At 48.0% G+C, this 20,474-nt stretch overlaps 1 protein-coding gene across 1 annotated transcript; it reads right to left on the reverse strand.

Moving 5' to 3' along the window:
• Positions 1 to 541: 541 nt before the first annotated feature.
• On the reverse strand, positions 542 to 17,065 carry BEND3 (BEN domain containing 3; the record flags this gene model as incomplete). The annotated part of the gene is made up of 2 exons (XM_049654651.1): positions 542 to 3,594; positions 16,811 to 17,065. Coding segments are annotated over 2 exons (2,502 nt in total), but the record flags the coding sequence as incomplete, so codon positions are not given.
• Between the last annotated feature and the right edge of the window lie 3,409 nt (positions 17,066 to 20,474).

Raw genomic sequence — 20,474 nt, forward strand, 5'->3', positions numbered from 1 at the left:
TGGAGAGTATGCCACTGGCCCGGAGCCGTCTGGCCTTCCCAACCAGTGAGGAGAAGAGATGTCTTACTCCGAGGCCAAGTGACTGGCCAGGTGTAGGGCGGCAGAGCTCCTAGGGGGCCCGAGGGGACAACTGAGTGGACTCTGGCAAGGGACAGGGGAGCCCCATTTGAATGACCTGTGACCTTCCAATGCCAAATATCCCCAAGAGGGCCCGAGGCCTGGGCTTGCCCTGAGGAACAAGGATGTGCTACCGACCGGAGGGGCTAACACTGAGGTGTGGTGAGACCACCAGACAGCTCCCAGAACCTGGGTGTCACACAGATACATACACGGAAAGTAAACAGCTTTGGTGAGCCCAAAGGGGCCCATCCTTAAATCAAACAAGAAGCTAAACACCCACACAGACTGTTTTCCAAGGAAATGTGTCTGCCCCTCCAAACAGCATCCTTGTGTAGAGAGGGAAGGGGGCAGTGGAAGGACACAGCTCAAATGACATTGTGTACGTGTTTCCACGTCTATCTACATTCATATCATCATCATCATCATCATCATCATCATCATCCAGTGTTCTCGTCTACAGAGAGTGAGCACGACATTCTACCCACATGGCAACTACAAACAGGCCAGGCCGTGTGAGGCCCCTTCCTCAGCACCACAGTGGAAGGGAGAACACGACCATGGTGGGAAAGGACATCACACTATTCCATCCCTTCTACTGCCATCCAGGGGGCATCTTGATCCTTCTAAAATCAGATGTAAAAGACAAGGTCAGGAAAATTGGTCTCTGTGCCACCTGAAGCTATTATTGGCCATCATGCATGAACATGGCACTTGTAAAAATTTCATAAATCTGAAACCATCTTAAAAAAAAAAAAAAAATCCCAGCAACTGAAGTCATCTTACAGTACTTCATCTCAAATATTTAAAAGATATTTTTTCTAAGTAAAATGGCCCCCAAAGAGCCCAATGATTTTTTTTTTAAAAAGGGTTTCTTTTTAATTAAAAAAATTGTTTGATAAAAATGGAAGATGTAAAATGTGGGCAGAGGAACAAGAGAGTTGCTGAATATGCATCTGAAATTGCAGGGGGGTGGGGGGACACAGCCCAGGAGAGAACCACTCCTGAGGCCTCTCTACTCTCACGGCTCAGCTCTCCCCAACTCCTGCGGCACCACTGGGGCACAAGACAAAAGTCGTGAGCAGGAGAGACCGAACGCAAGGCTTCTTTCCTGTGGTTGGGTGGTGTTTACGTGTGCAAATGTAGTAAGCCACTCCCCACTGACATAAGGTGCGTGTCTGTGGATACCATTCACTGCTCCAAAAGAACGCTCAGTCCCCGGGGCGCCCGTCACTTCTCCACTTTCTTGGCTTTCTTCAGGATGTCGCACTTTTTCCTGTTGGGGCGGCGGCACCGCTCGTCGATGCTGGGGATACACTCGTAGTGCCACACCTCCTCCATCTTCTCCACCGGGTAGACGGCCTCCACGTAATGCCGGATGAGCCGCAGCCGCGTCGGATCCAGCTGCTTCTTGTTGCAGGCGCCGGAGTGGTTGTACTGCAGCCGGAGGTTCTCGGCGGTGAAGAGTTCCGGAAAGAGCCTGACCAGGAGCCGGGCGGCGAAGTTGCCCACGGAGAGGCTCTGCTGCACGATCTCACGCACCTCCTTGTCCGACAGCAGGTACGGTGAAGGCACCGGGAAGTCGGGCGAGGGGACCACCAGCTCGTCCAGGGGGATCTTGCAGAAGTCCTTGCTGCTTCTCTCGGGCGGCAGCGGGGGCCCCTCAAACTCCTCTCGGAACCTCTCGGGGTTGATTGCATAGCTCGCCAGGTCCCTGCACTCGGGGCCCGGCACGTGCACCTTGCGCTGCTGCTGGTAGGAGCGCCGCTGCTCAGTGTCCCGGCGCCGGCAGCGCTCGTCCAGCTTGCCCACGAACTCCAGCGTCCACACGCGGTCGTTCTTGGCGCGGGGGTAGAGCAGCTGCACGTAGTGGCGGATGAGCTTGATGCGCGACGGGTCCAGCTGCTTCTTGCCCAGCGAGCCGCTGCAGTTGTACTGCTTGCGCAGGTTCTCGTGCGTGAAGAGCTCGGGGAAGAGGTGCACCAGCAGGCGCGAGGCGAAGTTGCCGATGGACAGGCTGCTCTCGTAGATGCTGCGCAGCTGCTCCTTGCTGAGCAGGCAGTCGGCGCCCGGCACCTCGAAGTCGGGCTGCGGGATCTCCAGCTTGTCGAAGTCGATGGGCACCAGCCAGATCTTCTTGGAGCGCCGGCCGGGCCGCTCGCCCTCGAAGCTGTCTTCCACCTTGACCACGGAGATGTCGTCCGGCAGGCTGGAGGAGTCGTAGCAGTCGTCCCGCGCGGGCTCGCCCTCGCTGCCCCCATCCAGCGCCAGGCCCTCGAGCTCATCGTTGAGGCGCTGGGCGCACTGCTGCAGCCAGGCCTCCTCCTCCTGCATGTCGGGGAAGTAGATCTCCGTGTAGTTGCGGATGATCTGCAGCCTCTGCGGGTCCAGCTCCTGCTTGCCCCCGTCCCCGTAGCAGCTGTACTGCTCGCCCAGCTTCCGGTGGTCGAAGAGCTCGGGGAAGAGCCGGTGGAGAAGGAAGACGGCGAACTCGCCGGGGGACGACGCTTCGTCCAGGAACTCGGTGAGGTCCTGCGTGTCCACCACGTGGTCGGAGGCGATGGTGCTGCTCCGGTCCAGGGACAGGGCCTCCTCCTGGTCCTTGTTGTCCAGGAAGTGGCCGGCGTCCACCTGCTCGGCCTCAAAGAAGCCGGGGACCTGGCCGCCGGGCTGGCTGTCCTCCATCTCCCGCTGCGCCCAGAAGCGGCTGAAGAAGTCGTTCAGCTGGGGCAGACACTCGGCCTGCCACACGGCCGTGTCCTTCACCGAGGGGTAGTAGACCTCCACGTAGTTGCGGATGAGCTGCAGGTGCAGCGACTCCAGCTTCCGCTTGGCCGCGAAGCCACAGGCACTGCAGCCGCGGGAGAAGTCCACGTCGCTGAACAGCTCGGGGAAGAGCTGCACCAGCAGGCGGCAGGCCAGGTCACCGCCCGACAGGCTCTGGTCCACGATCTGCTTGAGCTCGGCCGCCGTGAGCTGGTACTCCGGGGGCGGCTGGAACTTGGCCACCATCTCGGTGGGGCTCACCTGCTTCTTGATGCGGCTCACCTCCAGGGAGAGCAGGTCCACCTTGCTGTGCAACTGGGACATGTTGGAGGACAGCGTGTTGAGCATGTAGAACATCTTCTGGATCAGAAAGTAGATGTTGGGGTCACCGTCGGTGGCCGCTGCGGCGCTGCCACAGTCCCGCTTCTGCGGCTCGTTCAGGAGCCGCAGCGGCGAGGGGCTGTTGCTGGAGTTTGCCTTCTCGAAGAGCTCGTACGTGTTGAGCATGTCCCCGGCGGGAGGGTTCTTCTTCTCCATGATCTTGTGCGAGATGCCATACAGAGGCTTCTTGTAAGAGGGGGTGGTCACCTCGCCACAGGGCTCCTCCTCGCCGGGCCACGCGGAGCCCAAGTTCTTGCCCCTGCTGGCCTGCTCTCCGTTGCCCTGGCAGGGCGAGCAGTTCTCCCGGTTCCGCATGCCTGCTAGGAGCGCCTGGAAAACAAACACCGTGTTAGGGTGTTCCGGTTTACTACATGAAACGCAGGTCTCGGTCACACGGAGGTGCCAAGGTCAATCTTGGAAGCACGCGAGAAAGCACCGCCCTCGCCCCTATTCACTCTGCTGGTCTGGGAACGCACAGCTAACACAAACCTGCACCCCTGTGCCAAAACAGCTTGCTCTTCCTGCTTCCTAAGAGAGGCTCGGGCTGGACCTGGAAAAAGTCAGCTTCCTGCAGGACTCCGGTGCTGCACTTCCTGCACACAGGGCCTGAGGGGCAACAGTGCTGCTGGGGGCAGGAGACGCCACAAGGACTAGAGAAGCCCCTGAGGTCACCTCACTGACCCGGGCCTCCATCTGCTCTCAGGCAGGCATAAGGACTCCTGCCCACAGCAGCTCCAGAAGGCAGCGGCATGTCTTCCAGTCCACAGCCTCTAGGAGAACAGGCGTCTCCACTCCAGATGGCTCCCGAGGTGCACAGTGGTATGTATGCGCAGGAGAACTGGGGTCTGCTGCAACTCTACCACCACCTGGAATGACATCTTATCTCAGACCGGAAAAGGGCTGGCCCAGAACTGTCCCGGGGCCTGTGCAACTGTGGATTCCATGACGTGATGGGCTCGCCCAGGTTTCTAAGTCACCGTCTCCCGTTGGTCCAGCGGCCCTTCTCAAGCAGATTGTAGGAGACAAGTAAGCCCTGATGTCTTAAGGCAGCCACCGCACATAATGAATTAATGCCTCTCCTATGTATCTACAAGGGTACTTGCCATGTACTATCCAGCCTTGCTCAGCAAAGGACAGTGAGAGAATTAAACCCTACCAAATTGACTTTCAGGAATGATTTCCTCAACTCACCCAAGGATAGCAGGGACACTCGTCAAGTCCACTGTTGCAGGACTCCCAGGGCAAGCTCCAGATACCCTTTAAAGACCCCAAAGCCTGAGTCCAACCTCCACGGCCAGACAGCCATCACCCTGGCCATCTGGGAACCCAGAGTGCTTGCTGCTTTCACCGGTGGTCTCCCGTGCTGCCAGGCCCTGGACAGGCCAAGAGGCTTATTTACGTATATGTGGACGAGTGATTTTCAACACAGGCCCCAAGGAGATTCAGGAGAGGAAGGACAGTCTTTCAACAAATGATGCTGAACAGCTGGACATACATATGCCAAAACAAACAAAAACTTCCAGCCTACACGCAACCATGTAAAAAAAAATTAACTTAAAGTGGATTGTGGGTGTAAATGTAAAACCTAATTTAAAATTCAAACACTTCTAGAAGAAGACATAAGAGAAATCCTTTATGACCTTGGTTTAGGCAAATATTTCTTAGACATGACACCACAAGCACAATCCGTAAGAGAAAAAAATTGACAAACTGGACTTCATCAAAACCACAAAAACTTTTGCTCCTTAAAAGACAATATTAAAAGAAAGAAAAACAGCTCACATTGGAAGATGTATTGGCAAGCCATCTATCTGATAAAGGAGCTTAATCCAGAATCCATAAAGAACTCTCACTCAATGACATACAACTCAATTAATGATTTCAATAGCCACTTCGAACAACATATATAAATAGCAAATAAGTGTGTAAAAAGATGCTTATTAGTAGCAGGCAAGTTAAAACCCACTCGGAGATACCTCATCACTCCTACCAAAATGGGTACAAACAAAAAGACAATACCAAGCGCTGGAAAATGTAAAGGAACTGAAGCCCTCCCATACTGCTGGTGGGGGGTATGATATGGCATAACAATTGGTAGTTTCTTAAAAAGATAAATATACATGGCCCATACGACTTGGGTATTTCATTCCTAGATATTTATTTACCAAGGAAAAAGAAAGCAGTTAATCACACAGAGATTTGTACACAAATGTTCATGGCAGCCCTATTTGTAAAGAGTCCAAAGCTGGAAACCCAAAATTTTATCAACAAGTATACAGATAAACAAACTGTGCTATATTCATAGAACGGAATACTACTCAGCAACAGAACTCATACATGTACTACTACTCATGAGGAGTCTCAAAATAATTATGCTAAAAGAAGCCAGACAGGGGAGCCTGGGTAGCTCAGTCAGTTAACTATCTGATTCTTGATTTTGGTTCAGAGGGTCACGGTCTCATGGTTTGTGAACTTGAGCCCCACATAGGGCTTTATACCGACAGTGCGGAGCCTGCTTGGGATTCTCTCTCTCCTCTCTCTCTGCCCCTGCCTCGCTCGTTTGCAGTCTGTGTGTGCACGCATGTGCGCTCTCTCGCTGTCTCTCTCTCTCTCAAAATAAGTATTTTTTTAAAAAAGAAAACAGTTAAAAAAAAAAAAGAAGCTAAACAAAAGAGGCCATGCTGTATGATTCCATTCGGAATCATGTGTTCAGAAACACAAACTTACCTACCAATGATGACAGAAAGCAGATTAGTGGTCACCTGGGGGTGAAGGAAAGATGCAAAGTGGCACATCGAAACTTTAAGGTATTGGGTGATTCCTGTTTATTATCTTGATCATGGTGATAGCCTCACTGGCATACACATATGTCAGAAAGTATCAAATGGGTAGGCTTTATGTATTGTGCCATTCGTTGTAGTTCATTCCCAACTTAACCTGTTTTCGACAAATGTTAAACTTGACCCCCAGACTTACTGGAATACATTTTTGAGGGTTTAATCGAGCAGAAGAGCTAACTGGTGAACACTGGTAGGTGTCACAGGAACACGCAGGGCCGAAGCACAAAGTGTTTGCTGTTACTGACAGATGTGTGCCCCCAGCAACTGCAGAACTGAGAAGAACAAAGTCCATCCTTTGGATGCTTCACACCCAGGGAAAAATATGGTTAGTGTAGGGTGGCCTAGGCCAGGGCTTCAGAAACTCTAATATACATGTGAATCACCCGGGACCTTGTTACAATGCAGATTCTGGTCCCTGAACCTGCATTTCCTCTAATTTTTTTTTTTAAGTTTATTTATTGTTTTAGTAATCTCTACATCCAATGTGGGGCTCAAACTCATGACCCCGAGATCAAGAGTTGCGTGCTTTGGGGCGCCTGGGTGGCGCAGTCGGTTAAGCGTCCGACTTCAGCCAGGTCACGATCTCGCGGTCCGTGAGTTCGAGCCCCGCGTCAGGCTCTGGGCTGATGGCTCGGAGCCTGGAGCCTGTTTCCGATTCTGTGTCTCCCTCTCTCTCTGCCCCTCCCCCGTTCATGCTCTGTCTCTCTCTGTCCCAAAAATAAATAAAAAATGTTGAAAAAAAAAAAAATTAAAAAAAAAAAAAAAAAAAAAAAAAAAAAAAAAAAAAAAAAAAAAAAAGAGTTGCGTGCTCTTCTGACCAAGCCAGCCAGGCTCCCCTGGGCCTGCCTTTCTAAAAAGCTCCCAGGTACTGTTGGTCCTCTCTGAGTAGCAGAGGCCTGGAAGACCGTGTCTGCTCTCAGTTTGTCTCACCCAGGCAGATTCAATGTCATTTGTAGGACTTCAAGTAACTAATGCCAGCACAAAACAGTACATGATGTGTTTTTCTCTTGTAGCCTGAAAAGGGTAGGGAAAAGAGACAATCTCAAACAGTACATGATGTGTTTTTCTCTTGTAGCCTGAAAAGGGTAGGGAAAAGAGACAATCTCGAGAGGCTAGATTTGCAATGGCATGTGGGCAATATATAGGTAGGTAGGTCTAAGGTGAAAAGAGAGCAATAAGGCCACATAAACATATAAAACTTTGATCCTTCTAAGCCACCCACAAGTTATATTTCATTTAAATATATGGATCTTCTCTTGTGGATAATGGAATAATCTGACTCACATTACAGTAAGTAAGATTCATTTTTTGCCTGCCTCTGTTGATAACAACAATGCAAAAGAAAAGCTACTCTACTCTGTAAGAACCTGAAGATAGAAAAATTCTTTTTTTTTTAAGTTTATTTAATTTTGAGAGAGAGAGAGAGAGAGAGAGAGAGAGAGGCAGAATCCGTACTGCCAGCACAGAGCCGGACTCGGAGGCTCCATCTCAAGAACCGTGAGCTCATGACCTGAGCCGAGATCAAGAGTCAGACTCTTAACTGACTGAGCCACCCAGGAGCCCCTGAAGATAGAGGAATTCTTATAAGGGTTATAATTATCCCATGGAGCTGGCCAATACTTTCTTCAAGGTTTGTTTGCATAATGTAATGAAGGGTCAAAGGCACCTGGCCTGGCCCTCCTCCTCCAACCCATGCTTCTCAGGAACAGAGGACCAGGAGCCACTGGGGTGGGAGAAGCCTACCGTGAAGGACCTGCCGCCTGCCCCTCTCCCTGCTGGGGTCTCTTCACCAAGCTGCCCCCCATCGTCATCACACTGTATGATTGTTACATGATAGGACCATGTCATTCCTGAGTCTACCCCCACCCAGTGCCTTGCAAAATGCCTGGGACACAGAATTGCTCAATGAATGTTTGTCAGCCACAAGCACGGACGGTTAAAACAGGGCAAGGTGTTCTAAGATTCTCAAATACGTGCTTTCAAAAAAGGAGCTGTTCAGATAGGCCACTAGCTTTATGAATAACATGTCTGTAGAGAGATATAAAAGCGTGGATAAGATCTCGGCTTGCGCTGTCCTCTGTGACCTTGGCCAAATCAAATGATTTTTCATGCCTCAGCTTCTAGTACCTCAGGGATAAATAATGGTATGTCTCACAGGGTAGTTATGAAGACTTAACGAGATAATGTACAGAAAGCACTGAGCCCTGTCTGAATCACAGTAAGTGCTTAATAAATATTCATTGTTAGAATATAATTATTATTAAGCAGTGATATTCCCAAACCAGAGCAGAGGTAACACAGTGGGCTTTTTATTAAACTAGTTGTAATGATTACTCTCAAGCAGTAAACAAAAGGAGGACTTTCCTATAATGCATCAGGGTTAGTCACTCATGGAAGGCACTTCTTAGAGGTCTGTTTGTCCTAAAGACTGGGGGCGGGGGAGGAGCACAGGACATCAGAGCTGAAGGTGGGGTTTGAAGCTCTTTACAGCAATTTTGCTCTGCTATCAGACAGAGAGCAAAGGATTCTGAAGGGAGGGAGGCAGGGAGGAAGCCACACACACACATCATAAACTTGAAGAAAGGAAGAGATGGAGAGGAAAGTGTTCACTCCAACACTGGAGTGGAATTGAAACTGTGGGTCATGACCCATTAGTTAAATGATGAAGTTCTTTTGGTGGGTCATGACCAGCATAAGAAGGGAGAAAGATTGAGGAAAGGCAGAAGAAAAAAAAAAAAAAAAAAAAAAAAAAGGAAGGGAGGAGGGAAAAAAAAGAAAATAGAATAGAAAATATCAGAGTGCACTGCACATAGTAAGTAAATTCGGGAAAGTTTTGCTTTGTTTCTGTGTCTGTACATTTACATACAAATCCATGTACGTGAGTTCTGTTTCTCTACGAGGTGAATTTATTTACAACTGCACACCGCTGAAAAGCACGGCCCTAATAAATTCAAACTGCCTTATTTGCTAATTCCTGTAGGCTGTAAATTAGATTTTAGCAACTTATTCACCATTAAATTCAATTACACCAAAATAATTTTGGAAGTCCTATGGATCATGAAATTACCATGAGGTTTAACCAATATAGAGGAATTTGAGTTTCTAATGGCAATCATTAAAAAAATCATAAATACGTTAGGAGTGATTTTAGAAAAAGGGTCTTTGCTTTACAAGTGATCCCACTAATACATTTAAAATAGGATTTTGGGGGCACCTGGGTGGCTCAGTTGGTTGAGCATCCAACTCTTGATTTTGGCTCAGGTGCTTAAGATTCTCTCTCTCCATCTCTCGTTCTCCCTCCCTCTGCTCCTCTCCCCTGCTCATACACTCTCTCTCTCTTTAATAAAAAAAATAAAGTAAGATTCTGTGCAGAGATCACCAGAAACTCACATGCCATGCAGCAAAAGTACCCACGTTCTAGAGAGAGATCTCCGTAATTAACACCCAGTGTAGAGAGTAAGTACAAGGGAAATTTTCTGGGTGAATTGCCTGAATACCAATAACAAATAGAAGTCATTGGACTCCCCCACATTCCTACACAGGCAGAAGGCCAAAGTGTATCAGAACTGGAAATCCCCTCTATAGCTCTCACTGTTCAGGATCATTAATAAAAATATTGCAGTTTCTACTAAGCATGATAGAAACACTGCCATCAGTAGAAACATTTTTGGCTAACTTGCCTGAATAAAAAAAATTAAGTTAGAGTCCCAGTAGAGGGCAACATTCCTCACTCCCAGGGACCTTAGATACACAATTCAACACAAAACACAACACAAGCACTAAAGACAACGTTCTTAGATATCCCCACACTGGTGTCCTGTCAGCTCAGTGTCCCAATTAATTCCACAAATGCTGCCAAGGCGACAACGGGCTGGCCGCATTTGCCGCTGATGATAAAATCTCTGCTCAGCTGTCTAGGAGTATCAAGAAATCTTTAAATCTGTGCTACTTGGCACTGGGTGTCTGGCTGACACGTCCCCAATTCTCTGAGGCTCATCTTCCAGCCATATGGGAACTCTGTGCGCAGCTCGGCTCGGCAGTGCCAGCATCTCCTGGATGCGGTCGGGGCATTTCATTCCACGGCTAATACCCTCAGACTCCAGCGGGAAGGCCCAAATCCCTTGCTGGAGAATATAAGCAAAAAGAGGATGATATTGGGCTCCAAGAGAGCGTTAAGTAGACCATTTAGGGGAGATTCCACATGTCCGTGTCCAGCTACACCCCAGGGACTGGGTCACCGTGGAGATCCTTCAAGCATTAAACTTCTTCCCCATATGACTCCGAATCTGAAGGCCGTCACTGAATTCAGGCTGACAAATGATGAGTGGCCAACCGGTGCCCAGAGAGTCAGCAAACTGGAACACCAAGAAAGCAGCACGCCTTCCAGAGAGTAGAGAGTAGAGAATCAATATGGCATCAAGGGTAGACCATGTGAATCAACTCCTAGGGGGCCGGGCATGAATAACCAAGGCAGAGGTGGAGCTTACCTTTTTCGTTTTCAACAGAACTTTCCTCTTCATCATCACCATCACCATTAAATGACCAGATACCATGAAGTCATAAGGTCTGGCAGACCTCTCTGCCACACAGAGCCAGTCAGCAAAGAGCACTGAGTACCTAGCATCCGGCAGGCACCGTGCAAGGCTCTGGGGACACAGGAAACAAGCTAGACAGTCTCTGACCTCATGGCTTTTACCCTTCGGGTCATCCTTACACTGTTAGCGGATGAAGAAATTGCTGTGATGCCTGAAGAAATAAGAACCTGGGAGATGAAGCAATCACAATGGAGAAGAGACAGGCCAGGGGGGTGGCAAACTGTCAGGGCAGGTCATTTTCAAAGGCTTCTCACAACATCTTAAAAATACCCCACAGCCCCTTAACTGTGGCGTTCAACTGCACAGGTCCAAATCAAGCAGGCTTGAGAGCACTGACTTCTCGGAGCCTCATTAAAATGGGAATGCACGGTACCTATCTGCGACGGGTGCTGCAGAAATGACTTTGAATCTCCAGCAGGTACCACAGTCTCCACCACTCAGGAGGTAAGCGGCAAATGTGCACTGAATGAAATGACATTTCCATTCTCCGATTGAAAAACAAAACGCAGTGGTGCTTTAGAATTAAAAACAAACAAAGAAACAAAAACCCGCAGCAGAACAAAGCTAACGCCTGCCTGGCATACAGCGCTTGAATATCACCCCCACTTCCGTGAACAAAAGGATGATTACCAATAAAAATGTTGGCTACTCACCTCCCACATCTGCTGTATTTGGCTATGAAGCCTTTTCCAGTGGAGGTGCCAAATAAGTCTTTATACAGTCTTTTGTTAGGTTTTTTGAGGGAGGTTTTACATTTCTTCTAAGTACTGTACTAAATGTCACTTACGAGTCACCAGCACTGACGGGAGTCTGGATATGACGTACCTCTGGCACCAGGGCTACCGCTCAAATCCTACCCCCACCCTTCGTCCTCCTCCCTTCTTTGAGGTTGGGGGACAAGATGGAAGGTGGTCTATGTTCTGACTTGGATGGTGTTCAGAATCAAGGGTGCTCAGCCTGGGGTGTCCTAAAGGATGTCAGATGGCCTCCCTTGGCAATGCTGTGCCACTTTCGTTCCGATAAATGTGAAGGGAGGCAGAGGAAGACTGACCACAAGGGATGGGAGCTGGAGATGGGTGCTGGGAGGCAGCAAATATACAGTTCTGAAGGCTGACACGGGACAAGCCCTGCACTGGGCTCGCTCACACATAAGAAACCAATGAGATGAGCAGTATTATGCCTCATCACCATGGGGGACCCTGAGATGTGGGAGGTCACGTAACTGACCAAAGGCCACAGCGAATTCTCCCCGTCTGACTCCCGAGTTAACTACTTACTGTTCCTACGGGCTGGATCAGAGAAGGTGGGGCTCGCCTCCCAGACGCAGGGAGTGCGTCTAATCAGTCCTGGTATTTCATACCAGGAACAAGCCTGCCCCACTGGCATCTTGGCACTTTAACTTCTATGCCTGAGTTGACTCATCTGTCTAGTAGAGCTAGTAAATTCTCTCATCACTGGCCTGTCATTTGGATTAAATAATGAGTGGTGTATTTGTCAAGTGGGCACTCAGTAACTGTTGAACTTCCTTTCCACTTTTTTGGATTACCACTTGTTTTGGCCTCCTGGCTCCTCTTGCCTCACTCGGCGGTAAAAAAAAAAAAAAAAAAAGCTGCATTTACTCCCCCCAGCAGCGATGACACTGTAAGCAGCGATGACATATGTAAGGAGGATCAGAGAAGGGGTGCCTGGGTGGCTCAGTCAGTTGAGTGTCCAACTTCGGTTCAGGTCATGATCTCACAGTTCGTGGGTTCAAGCCCCGCGTCGGGCTCTGTGCTGACAGCTCAGAGCCTGGAGCCTGCTTCAGATTCTGTGTCTCCCTCTCTCTCTGCCCCTCCCCTGCTTACGCTCTCTCTCTCAAAAATAAATAAACATTAAAAAAAAAAAAGAAGGATCAGAGAAAATTCAGGGGGAGAAGCATAAAGCATTATTCACTCTGAACTAGGACTAGTGCCATTTTGAAAAATCAACATATGCTATAATTTCATAAAACTGATAGATTGTTTCAAATTCCCAAAGGTTCTAAGGCTATTGATTTATTGACACATCAACTTACACAGACTTTTAAAAGGAAATACAGAATTCACATGACACATTTCTGCAAGGAGCTCAAGAATTTCAAAAGGTTTATACCTACATATATTCTTTTTACAGAATAGGAAAGCGTGCACGGTATCAACCTCATCTTATGCACAGTAAGGAGAAGAAACAAAACTCGTAAAACACCCAAATAAAATCCAGGACTTAACAGGTCTTTTCCAATCTAAAATCTAACACGTCAGAACTTCACGCTATATCCAATCTATTGAAAAGTAAACATATATGCCCAGTTAGAATATGTAAATTGAACAAGTCATATTAGAAATATTCAAATATATTTTGGTTCCCTTTTCTCCAAACATGTCTGAATTTGGGGTGATGCCCAAAGCCCCATTGGAAGCCTGCTGCCTCGCCAAATCGAGAGGCATCTGAAACCTTCACGTCATTCGTGTGATGTCCAGGGAGGCCCCCCCACCATGAATCTCGATGGAGTCGCAGCCCAACGCCAAACCTTTTCTGACTTGCTTCCCACACTAAGGATTCAACTAAAATACAGATCCTAAGAACCTTCTCCCTCCGTCTCTGCCCCCAAGAATTCGCAGACGCGCCCTGCTTCTCTGTGATGCCGCTCCAACAAAACTGGACGAAAGGATAAAGACTGACTCCACTTGTGCACGGAGACAACGGGACGACCTCGGACCGCCCATAAGGCCACAACCCAGCCTACACATGGTCAGAATTCCTTCCTGTTGTGAGCGCTTGTTGTTCCTTACTGGACTGAACTTTTCTCAAAACGGCCACAACACTTCCCCCATCCCTGTGAGTTTGCTGTGCCTACCGTCAGAAGTGGAGTCTATACTTACACCCTTGTGTCTCGACTGGCCCACGGGACTTTCTGGCCAGTGGGACACTAGCGTGCGTGGCGATGCAACCCGAGGTGTGAAAAGTGTCTGTGCTTCAGAGCTTGGCCTCTCTTGCTCCTGGGAACTCTTCCACACCACGTGCACAAGCCCGGACTAGCCTCCCAGTGGGTGGGACTGTGCAGAAAGGGAAGCTGCAGCCAGTGCAACCAGCCCTGCGGCCTTGGGGAAAGGGGGCGGGGGGTGAGGCCATCCCGGACCACCTAGCCCCCCATCAGGTCAAACCAACTCAGAACCCCCAGCTGACCCACAGAACTGTGAACAAATATGGTGGTGGTGATTTTAAGCTGCTAAGATTTAAGGTGGTTTGTCACAAGGCAAGAGTGAACCAATACACTCAACTTTGTGTTTCATTTCTCGAACTCTGCCTTTACTGGCCAACTCGAAGTTGTGTACAGAATTGATCATAAGCAGAGATGTAGTGTGTCCCACAGAAGGAAGCGTCTTTGGCAGTTCCTTCAGGAACTGAACATAGTGCTTCTCAAACTTCTCGACACTTGCAGGACAACCTCTGGGCATCTAACCCACACGGAATCGCTCACAGAGGGTACTAGCTTTATGCATACGGAACGTATGCAGCACTACTTGTAAGAACAAGGAAGTAGAAAACACCTATCTAGCAATCGTTAGGGGGAAGGATAACAAATTACGGTGTAAAATACAACAGAAGAAAAAATGGTTACACGTTTCTCTAACAAGCTATGCTACTAACCATCTTACTACTGCTTCCACTCGCCCAGCACGGATCTCAGCAGTTAGGAGTCTGAGATTTCATCCTCAATCATTACGTACTCCTGGAAACTGCCATCCACACAAGGAACTTTCCCCCAGAGTCAAAAGGCATGCAATAAGTGACTGATTTGGGCAGCCAGAGGCAAGGGAGGGATATCTACATTAATCCTTTGTTTAAAATGCTCATATAGGAGTGCCTGGGTGGCTCAGTCGGTTAAGCATCCGATTCTTGATCTCGACTCAGGTCACCACCTCACGGTTCATGAGTTTGAGCCCCGCGTCGGGCTCTGCACTGACAGTGAGGAGCCTGCTTGGAATTCTCTCTCTTCCTCTCTCTCTGCTCCTCCCCTGTTTGTGCTCTTTCTTTCTTTCTTTCTCTCTTTCAAAATAAATAAATAAACTCAAAAAAAAAAAAAAAAAAAAAAAAGCTCATACAGGTATAAAAAAAATCTCAACTAATCTCAACTTTTTTTCAGGGCATGATAGATTTTTAAAAATTTATTGTTGGAATATTATTCATGATAGTCAAAAAGGGGAAACAATCCAAATGTCCATCAAGTGCTAAATGGATAAACAAAATGTGGTACATCCACAAGGGGATATTATTTGGCCATAAAAAGGAGTGAAGAATTCATACATGCTACAGCATGGACGAACCTTGAAAACATGCTAAGTAAAAGAAGCCACACAAAAGGTCACGTATTCTATGATTCCATTTACATGAAATGCCCAGAACAGACAACCCTCTAGAGACAGAATGTAGATGAGTGGTTCCCAGGTGCTCGAGGAGGGGAAAGGGAAGGGACTGGTACAGAGGTTCTTTGTGGGATGATGAAAATATTCTAAACTTATTATAGTAAGAGCTGTACCACACTGTGAATATACACAAAAAACCCACTGAATTGTACAATTTAAATTGGTGAATTGCATAGTATGTGAATTATAGCTTAATAAAGCTGTTTTGGGCGGGGGGGGGGGGGGGTGCAAATAAATAAATAAATAAATAAATGTCTCATTCAGTGATCCATGATGTGGAGTGCAGGGTGGTATTCATTATAACATAAGCATTTACATTTAAATGCTGGAGAAAATCTTACTCTCATTGTTTTTGCTAATTATAGAAAAGCAAAGTTTTTACTTATTGAAAATTCATTACATCTCTACAATCCATACATTTCCAATTTATTTGGATTTGCCCTCACATCTAATAGAGCAAAATTAAAACAAAACAGTAACAACCCAAAGAGTCCCAGGCTGATGCCCCATGGTGTTCTGGCTAACGATAATAGGCTTTGAAAACGTGGGCTCTTTTGGACAGACATGCAGAACTTGAAATGCCTATTTGGGTCCCCCAAAGAGAGAGAGAGAGGAAGAAAGAGAAAGAGAGAGAGAGAGAGAGAGAGAGAGAGAGAGAGAGACTGTGTGTGTGTGTGTCCGTGTGCCTAGGTTGGAGAGCTTGGGAAAATGTCTAAGAATTTAAGGTATACTGTGCCAGTCCACGGGGAGGCACGGAGGTGAGGTGTCCTGGGCCAGACCCCTGATCTCCCAAAGCTGCTTCTCTCTCCTCAGTCTTAAGTATTCTGTGTATGTGTCTTGTCTCCCACCCAGACTGTAGACTGCTACAGGGGGCCACCATGGCCAGTTTGATTTTCTCTCTCTCTCTCTTAGAATTCAGCCAGGTTCAATCTAACCAGCAGGTGATTTTTTTTTTTTAAAAAAAAAAAGCAAATTCAGGGGCGCCTGGGTGGCTCAGTTGGTTAGGCATCCGATTTCAGCTCAGGTCATGATCTCACGGTTCATGGGTTCGAGCCCCACGTCGGGTTCTGTGCTGACAGCTCGGAGCCTGGAGCCTGCTTTGGATTCTGTGTCTCCCTCTCTCTCAAAAATAAACAAACATTTAAAAAAAATTTTTCTTTAAATAAAAAAAATAAATAAAGCAAATTCATAAAATTATAAGTTAGCGGGTAACAGGCATGTTACAAAAGAATTCTCTTCACAAAAAGATTCACCGGACACGTGCTCCTAACATAAAAGATCAGTTTGACTTGGGAAAAGACCTCCCAACCCTCAACTTTTCAAGGAATCTGTGTGCAGTGTATACTATGTAAAATGTGGTAGGCTTTAATGAACAGTCCTTGCTGTCAAGTGCTTATTTTCCCTGTAGAGCAAAGCAAAACAAAGAACTCAAAAGCAGGTGCATTGTGGAGACTCCCCTAGCCCCGTAAGGAATCCAGATGTAGGTAAGAATTGTAGTCGGAGAAGTCACCTTCTAGAAACCTAAGCCATCGAGGGGACAGCTGAGATGAAAGCCTTCTCGCGCCCAGGCATTCAGCAGTTGCCCGGACGCTCACAAGAAGAGAGACAGAGCATCTAGTCAGAGGGTCAGAGCCCAAGCGAACAGCGGAAGGAGCTGGGCCCTCACCTCGGGAATCAGCCGCCGCCTCTTCACGCTGGGGACAGAGTCAGGCTGGCCATCGCAGCCCGGCGGCTTTCGCTTGCTGGAATCCTGGAGGGCAGGGAAGACGCTGTCCAGAGGGTGCTTCTCGGAAGACCTGGAACTCACTGAGCAGTCCAGGGCAGCATCTTCGGCCTCTGTCTCCACTTTCACTGTGTTATTTTTTAGAACTGTGGCAGAGAAGAAATAGGGCTCAGTGGGAAAGACCACTGGGCCGCTGGGAGATTAGCAGGGTTCCCTGAGCGGCAGGGTGTTTGCGGGGTGCCCTCTGACACTAGCACCCAGGTAAGAAAGTCTAGTCACAGTAAAACTGCGCCTTCCAACCTAGCAGTTTTTATCTTACCACATTAGTGCTATACAATAAAATCACGATCCGAGAACATTTTGTTCAAAACTGGTTCTAAGGTCCTTTTTGGGGGGAAAGAGCCGAGACGGAGAGAAAGAAACAAATACTATCTTTTAAATGATACTTTTAAAAAAGTAATTCTGGAAAGATACATACGATACTTAGAGCAGGTGTACGGGCAGAGGGGGATAAGCAGGCGTGGGAGGAGACTTTCCACGGATTTTTCATTATGTATCTTTTTATATTTTGAACCATTTGAGTGTATGACCTAATAAAAAATATTAAAATTAAAAATATGTTTTAAAAAGAAGCTTTTTTTTTACCTTCTTCTACATCTTCACTGAATTCAGCTGAGTTCATCTTCTATTCCACTAAATGAAAAGACAAAGACAAAGCCTTGATTTATTTCTTAATTTTCCGTCCCCATGAGAAATTCCCTTACCCTCCCAACCTGGCTCCGGGTAATGGAGGGTTAAGCCGAAACTGTTCCTCAACATCATGGAATGCATCCTCTTAGTGTTGTCCGCAGCTGCTCAGAAACAGCCAGGCCTTCTGAACACCCTCTGCAAGCACGTCCCCCAAACTTCATGTCGGCAGAATGCGTCTTAAAGCATGAGTTTTGCTTTAAGGGGCGGTGTTGTTTGAGAAAAGCAGGTCTTACAAAAAGACCTCAGTTCGGATGATCTCCTATTAGTCCCTGCTTTATCAATTCCAGCCACAGACTGCAAAGACCAAGATGCAGGCCATGGCTCCTCTGGGCACGAGTGGGTCTTAGACTCCAGGTGGTGCAGAAAGACCCGTGCTGCCCATGGTGCAGTCATCAGTCACATGGCCACCGAGGACTGGAAATGTGGCTGGTCGAAATGAAGACGTGCCGTAAGGGTAAAGTACACACTGGATTTCAAAGACTTAGCAGAGCAAAAAAACAGTGTAAAATATCTAATAATTTTTTATGTCAATTACACGGCGAAATGATGTCAGCTATCTTAAAATTAATTTCACCTTTTCTTTTAACGTAGCTACTCGAAAATTTTAAATCACACGTGTGGCCTGCATTCTATTCTTATTGGATGGTGTTAGTCTAGCCCTTCCTTCCAAAGCAACAAGAAGAGGCAGTGTGGGTTTCTAAAGTTCTTGAGCTCCACATAATCTGCTCCAAACCTTTCTTTTTCCTGATGAGGGAGCAAGGCAGGAGGGGGTGGGGGGGGGGTGCACAGAAGAGCGAGGGGGACTGTATGGGCTGCCAGGTTTGGTGCAGAGCCCCCGACTCCCACTGCCCCGGCCAGAATGGAATGGAATGGAATGATTAAAAGCACCATTAATCTTTGAGATTCTCCGAACTACCCTAAATTACATAACAGCATCCGCAAATAGCATAAGGTGTGAATGAGGGAGTAGCGTTACAAAAGAATACACATGACAGCTTTTACTGTTGACACCGAGGAGTTGCGGTTCCCACAATTGATTAGGCTGCCTACAAACATGGAGTTCCCATTTTGGTTAAACATCAGAGGAGAGCAGAACTAAGAAGTATCTTTTAAGAAATTTCTAGAAGGAAGAGGGATGCCATCTACAAAGTCCAGTACACTATTCACCAAATAGCCACAGAATGGTGTGTGGTCCTCTGTTTTAGATGGGGGAAAGGAGGAGGGGAGGAGGTGTGCAAGAGACAGAGTCTAGGTCATCTATGCACACAGTAACAACTTCGAAATCCATTAATAATAGCAACACACATACAGTGCCTACGATGTGATGTGCTATCCTCAGAGCGTCACGAAAACTTTGACTTTCTTTTATGAAAGAAGAAGGATTCTTTCCACCACTATTTTATGAATTTTCAGAGAAATGAGTAAGAAAATATGAGATTTATTTGAAACTGAACTTACACTGAAAATACTTCCCATTCACCAATCTACTATCTGAAAAACATAACACACAAGATGATATTGAGGGAAAATAAGAAGTCAAATTCAAGGGTCAGAGAGTTGTTTTACCAGAGGTGAATTTTGGCCAATGCAATTTCCATTCTATTGCAAGGAAAAAACCCCACATCTGACAACATCACCCCACTGGCAGGGGGTGGGGAGTGGCATGGGGGGGGGGCACCGGCAGGTAGGTGAACATCAGTAGTCTGAGGTGGGGAAGGTGGCCAATGCCAGGGGGAAGTTCAAGCCTCCCGACCCCCAGCCCAGGCAGGAGGCTTCATAACGAAGTGTACTCCAGGCCTCACGCAACTGCCTTGGAAACCTTGCCACACGGTCACAGAACGCAGTCCCTGAAATCAAGAGCACAGGGGAGAAGCAGCAGAATAGATGGGCAGAACTGAGCGAAGGTTGTCAGAGAGGGCACAGTGTACAAAACAAATTAGTCTCTGGGGAGGAGAGGTGGGAAAGGGAGGAGAAGGTGGATGGCTTATTTGGGGAAAGAAAAACCACAAAGGCTCGGATAAGGAGAAAGCATTAAAGGACAAGCAAATCCTAGAAGAAAACAGGTGTCGGAGAAGAAACACAGCAGACAGAACCACAGTGCAGAGCAAGGGCAGCATGGTTATCTAGTATTTTATCTGCCCAACTGTGTTCTTCCAGGGAGCAGCGGGGAGCGGAGGAGGAGGCACTGTGGCAGGCTGGGGCCGAGCGCACCGGCCCAGCAGGCCCGTGGCGCAGTGCCGGGCGCACACTCTGCAGGGACTGGGGGCTCGGTGGACAGGAAGGGTATTTTCTGAATCGCACCATGGGACACTACATACGGCAGGCGACGCAGCACCTGAATTCTGAGCAGCCCAAGTCAAAAAACGGTGCAGTTAGAGCACACACCTGAGCTCTGTGGGTGGGCAGAAAGCCAAAGGGAGAGCTAGGAAGGCTCCCAGGGGCCGGCTTCCCCGGCATTCAAGACACGGGACGGCATCTGCTTTTGTGTGCATTTCTACACCAGTGACAGATGCTAGGCTAGCACAGAAGTAACCCAGGCCACAGCACGGTGGGCCCCTTCCCTCCCAGCCAGCAAAGCAGCCCCGCTCCTTGGGAAGCTGGGAGATTTCCTGTTGGCGAGGCCTGGAGAACCCACAACTGCATCTGATTTCATGGTAGGGGCAGAAGTGAGGGTCCCCAGTAACACCCGCGGCCCACAAACCACGGGCCGGATGCACCAGCCGCTTTCACCTCACCTGGAGCTATTTTATTCCCAATTTTACCAATAAAGAAACTGATACAGGGCACCTGAGTGGCTCAGTTGGTTAAGCATCTGACTTCGGCTCAGGTCATGATCTTACAGTTCATGAGTGCGAGC

The sequence above is a fragment of the Panthera uncia genome (genome assembly GCF_023721935.1).
Source record: "Panthera uncia isolate 11264 chromosome B2 unlocalized genomic scaffold, Puncia_PCG_1.0 HiC_scaffold_24, whole genome shotgun sequence".
Taxonomy (NCBI): Eukaryota; Metazoa; Chordata; class Mammalia; order Carnivora; family Felidae; genus Panthera; species Panthera uncia.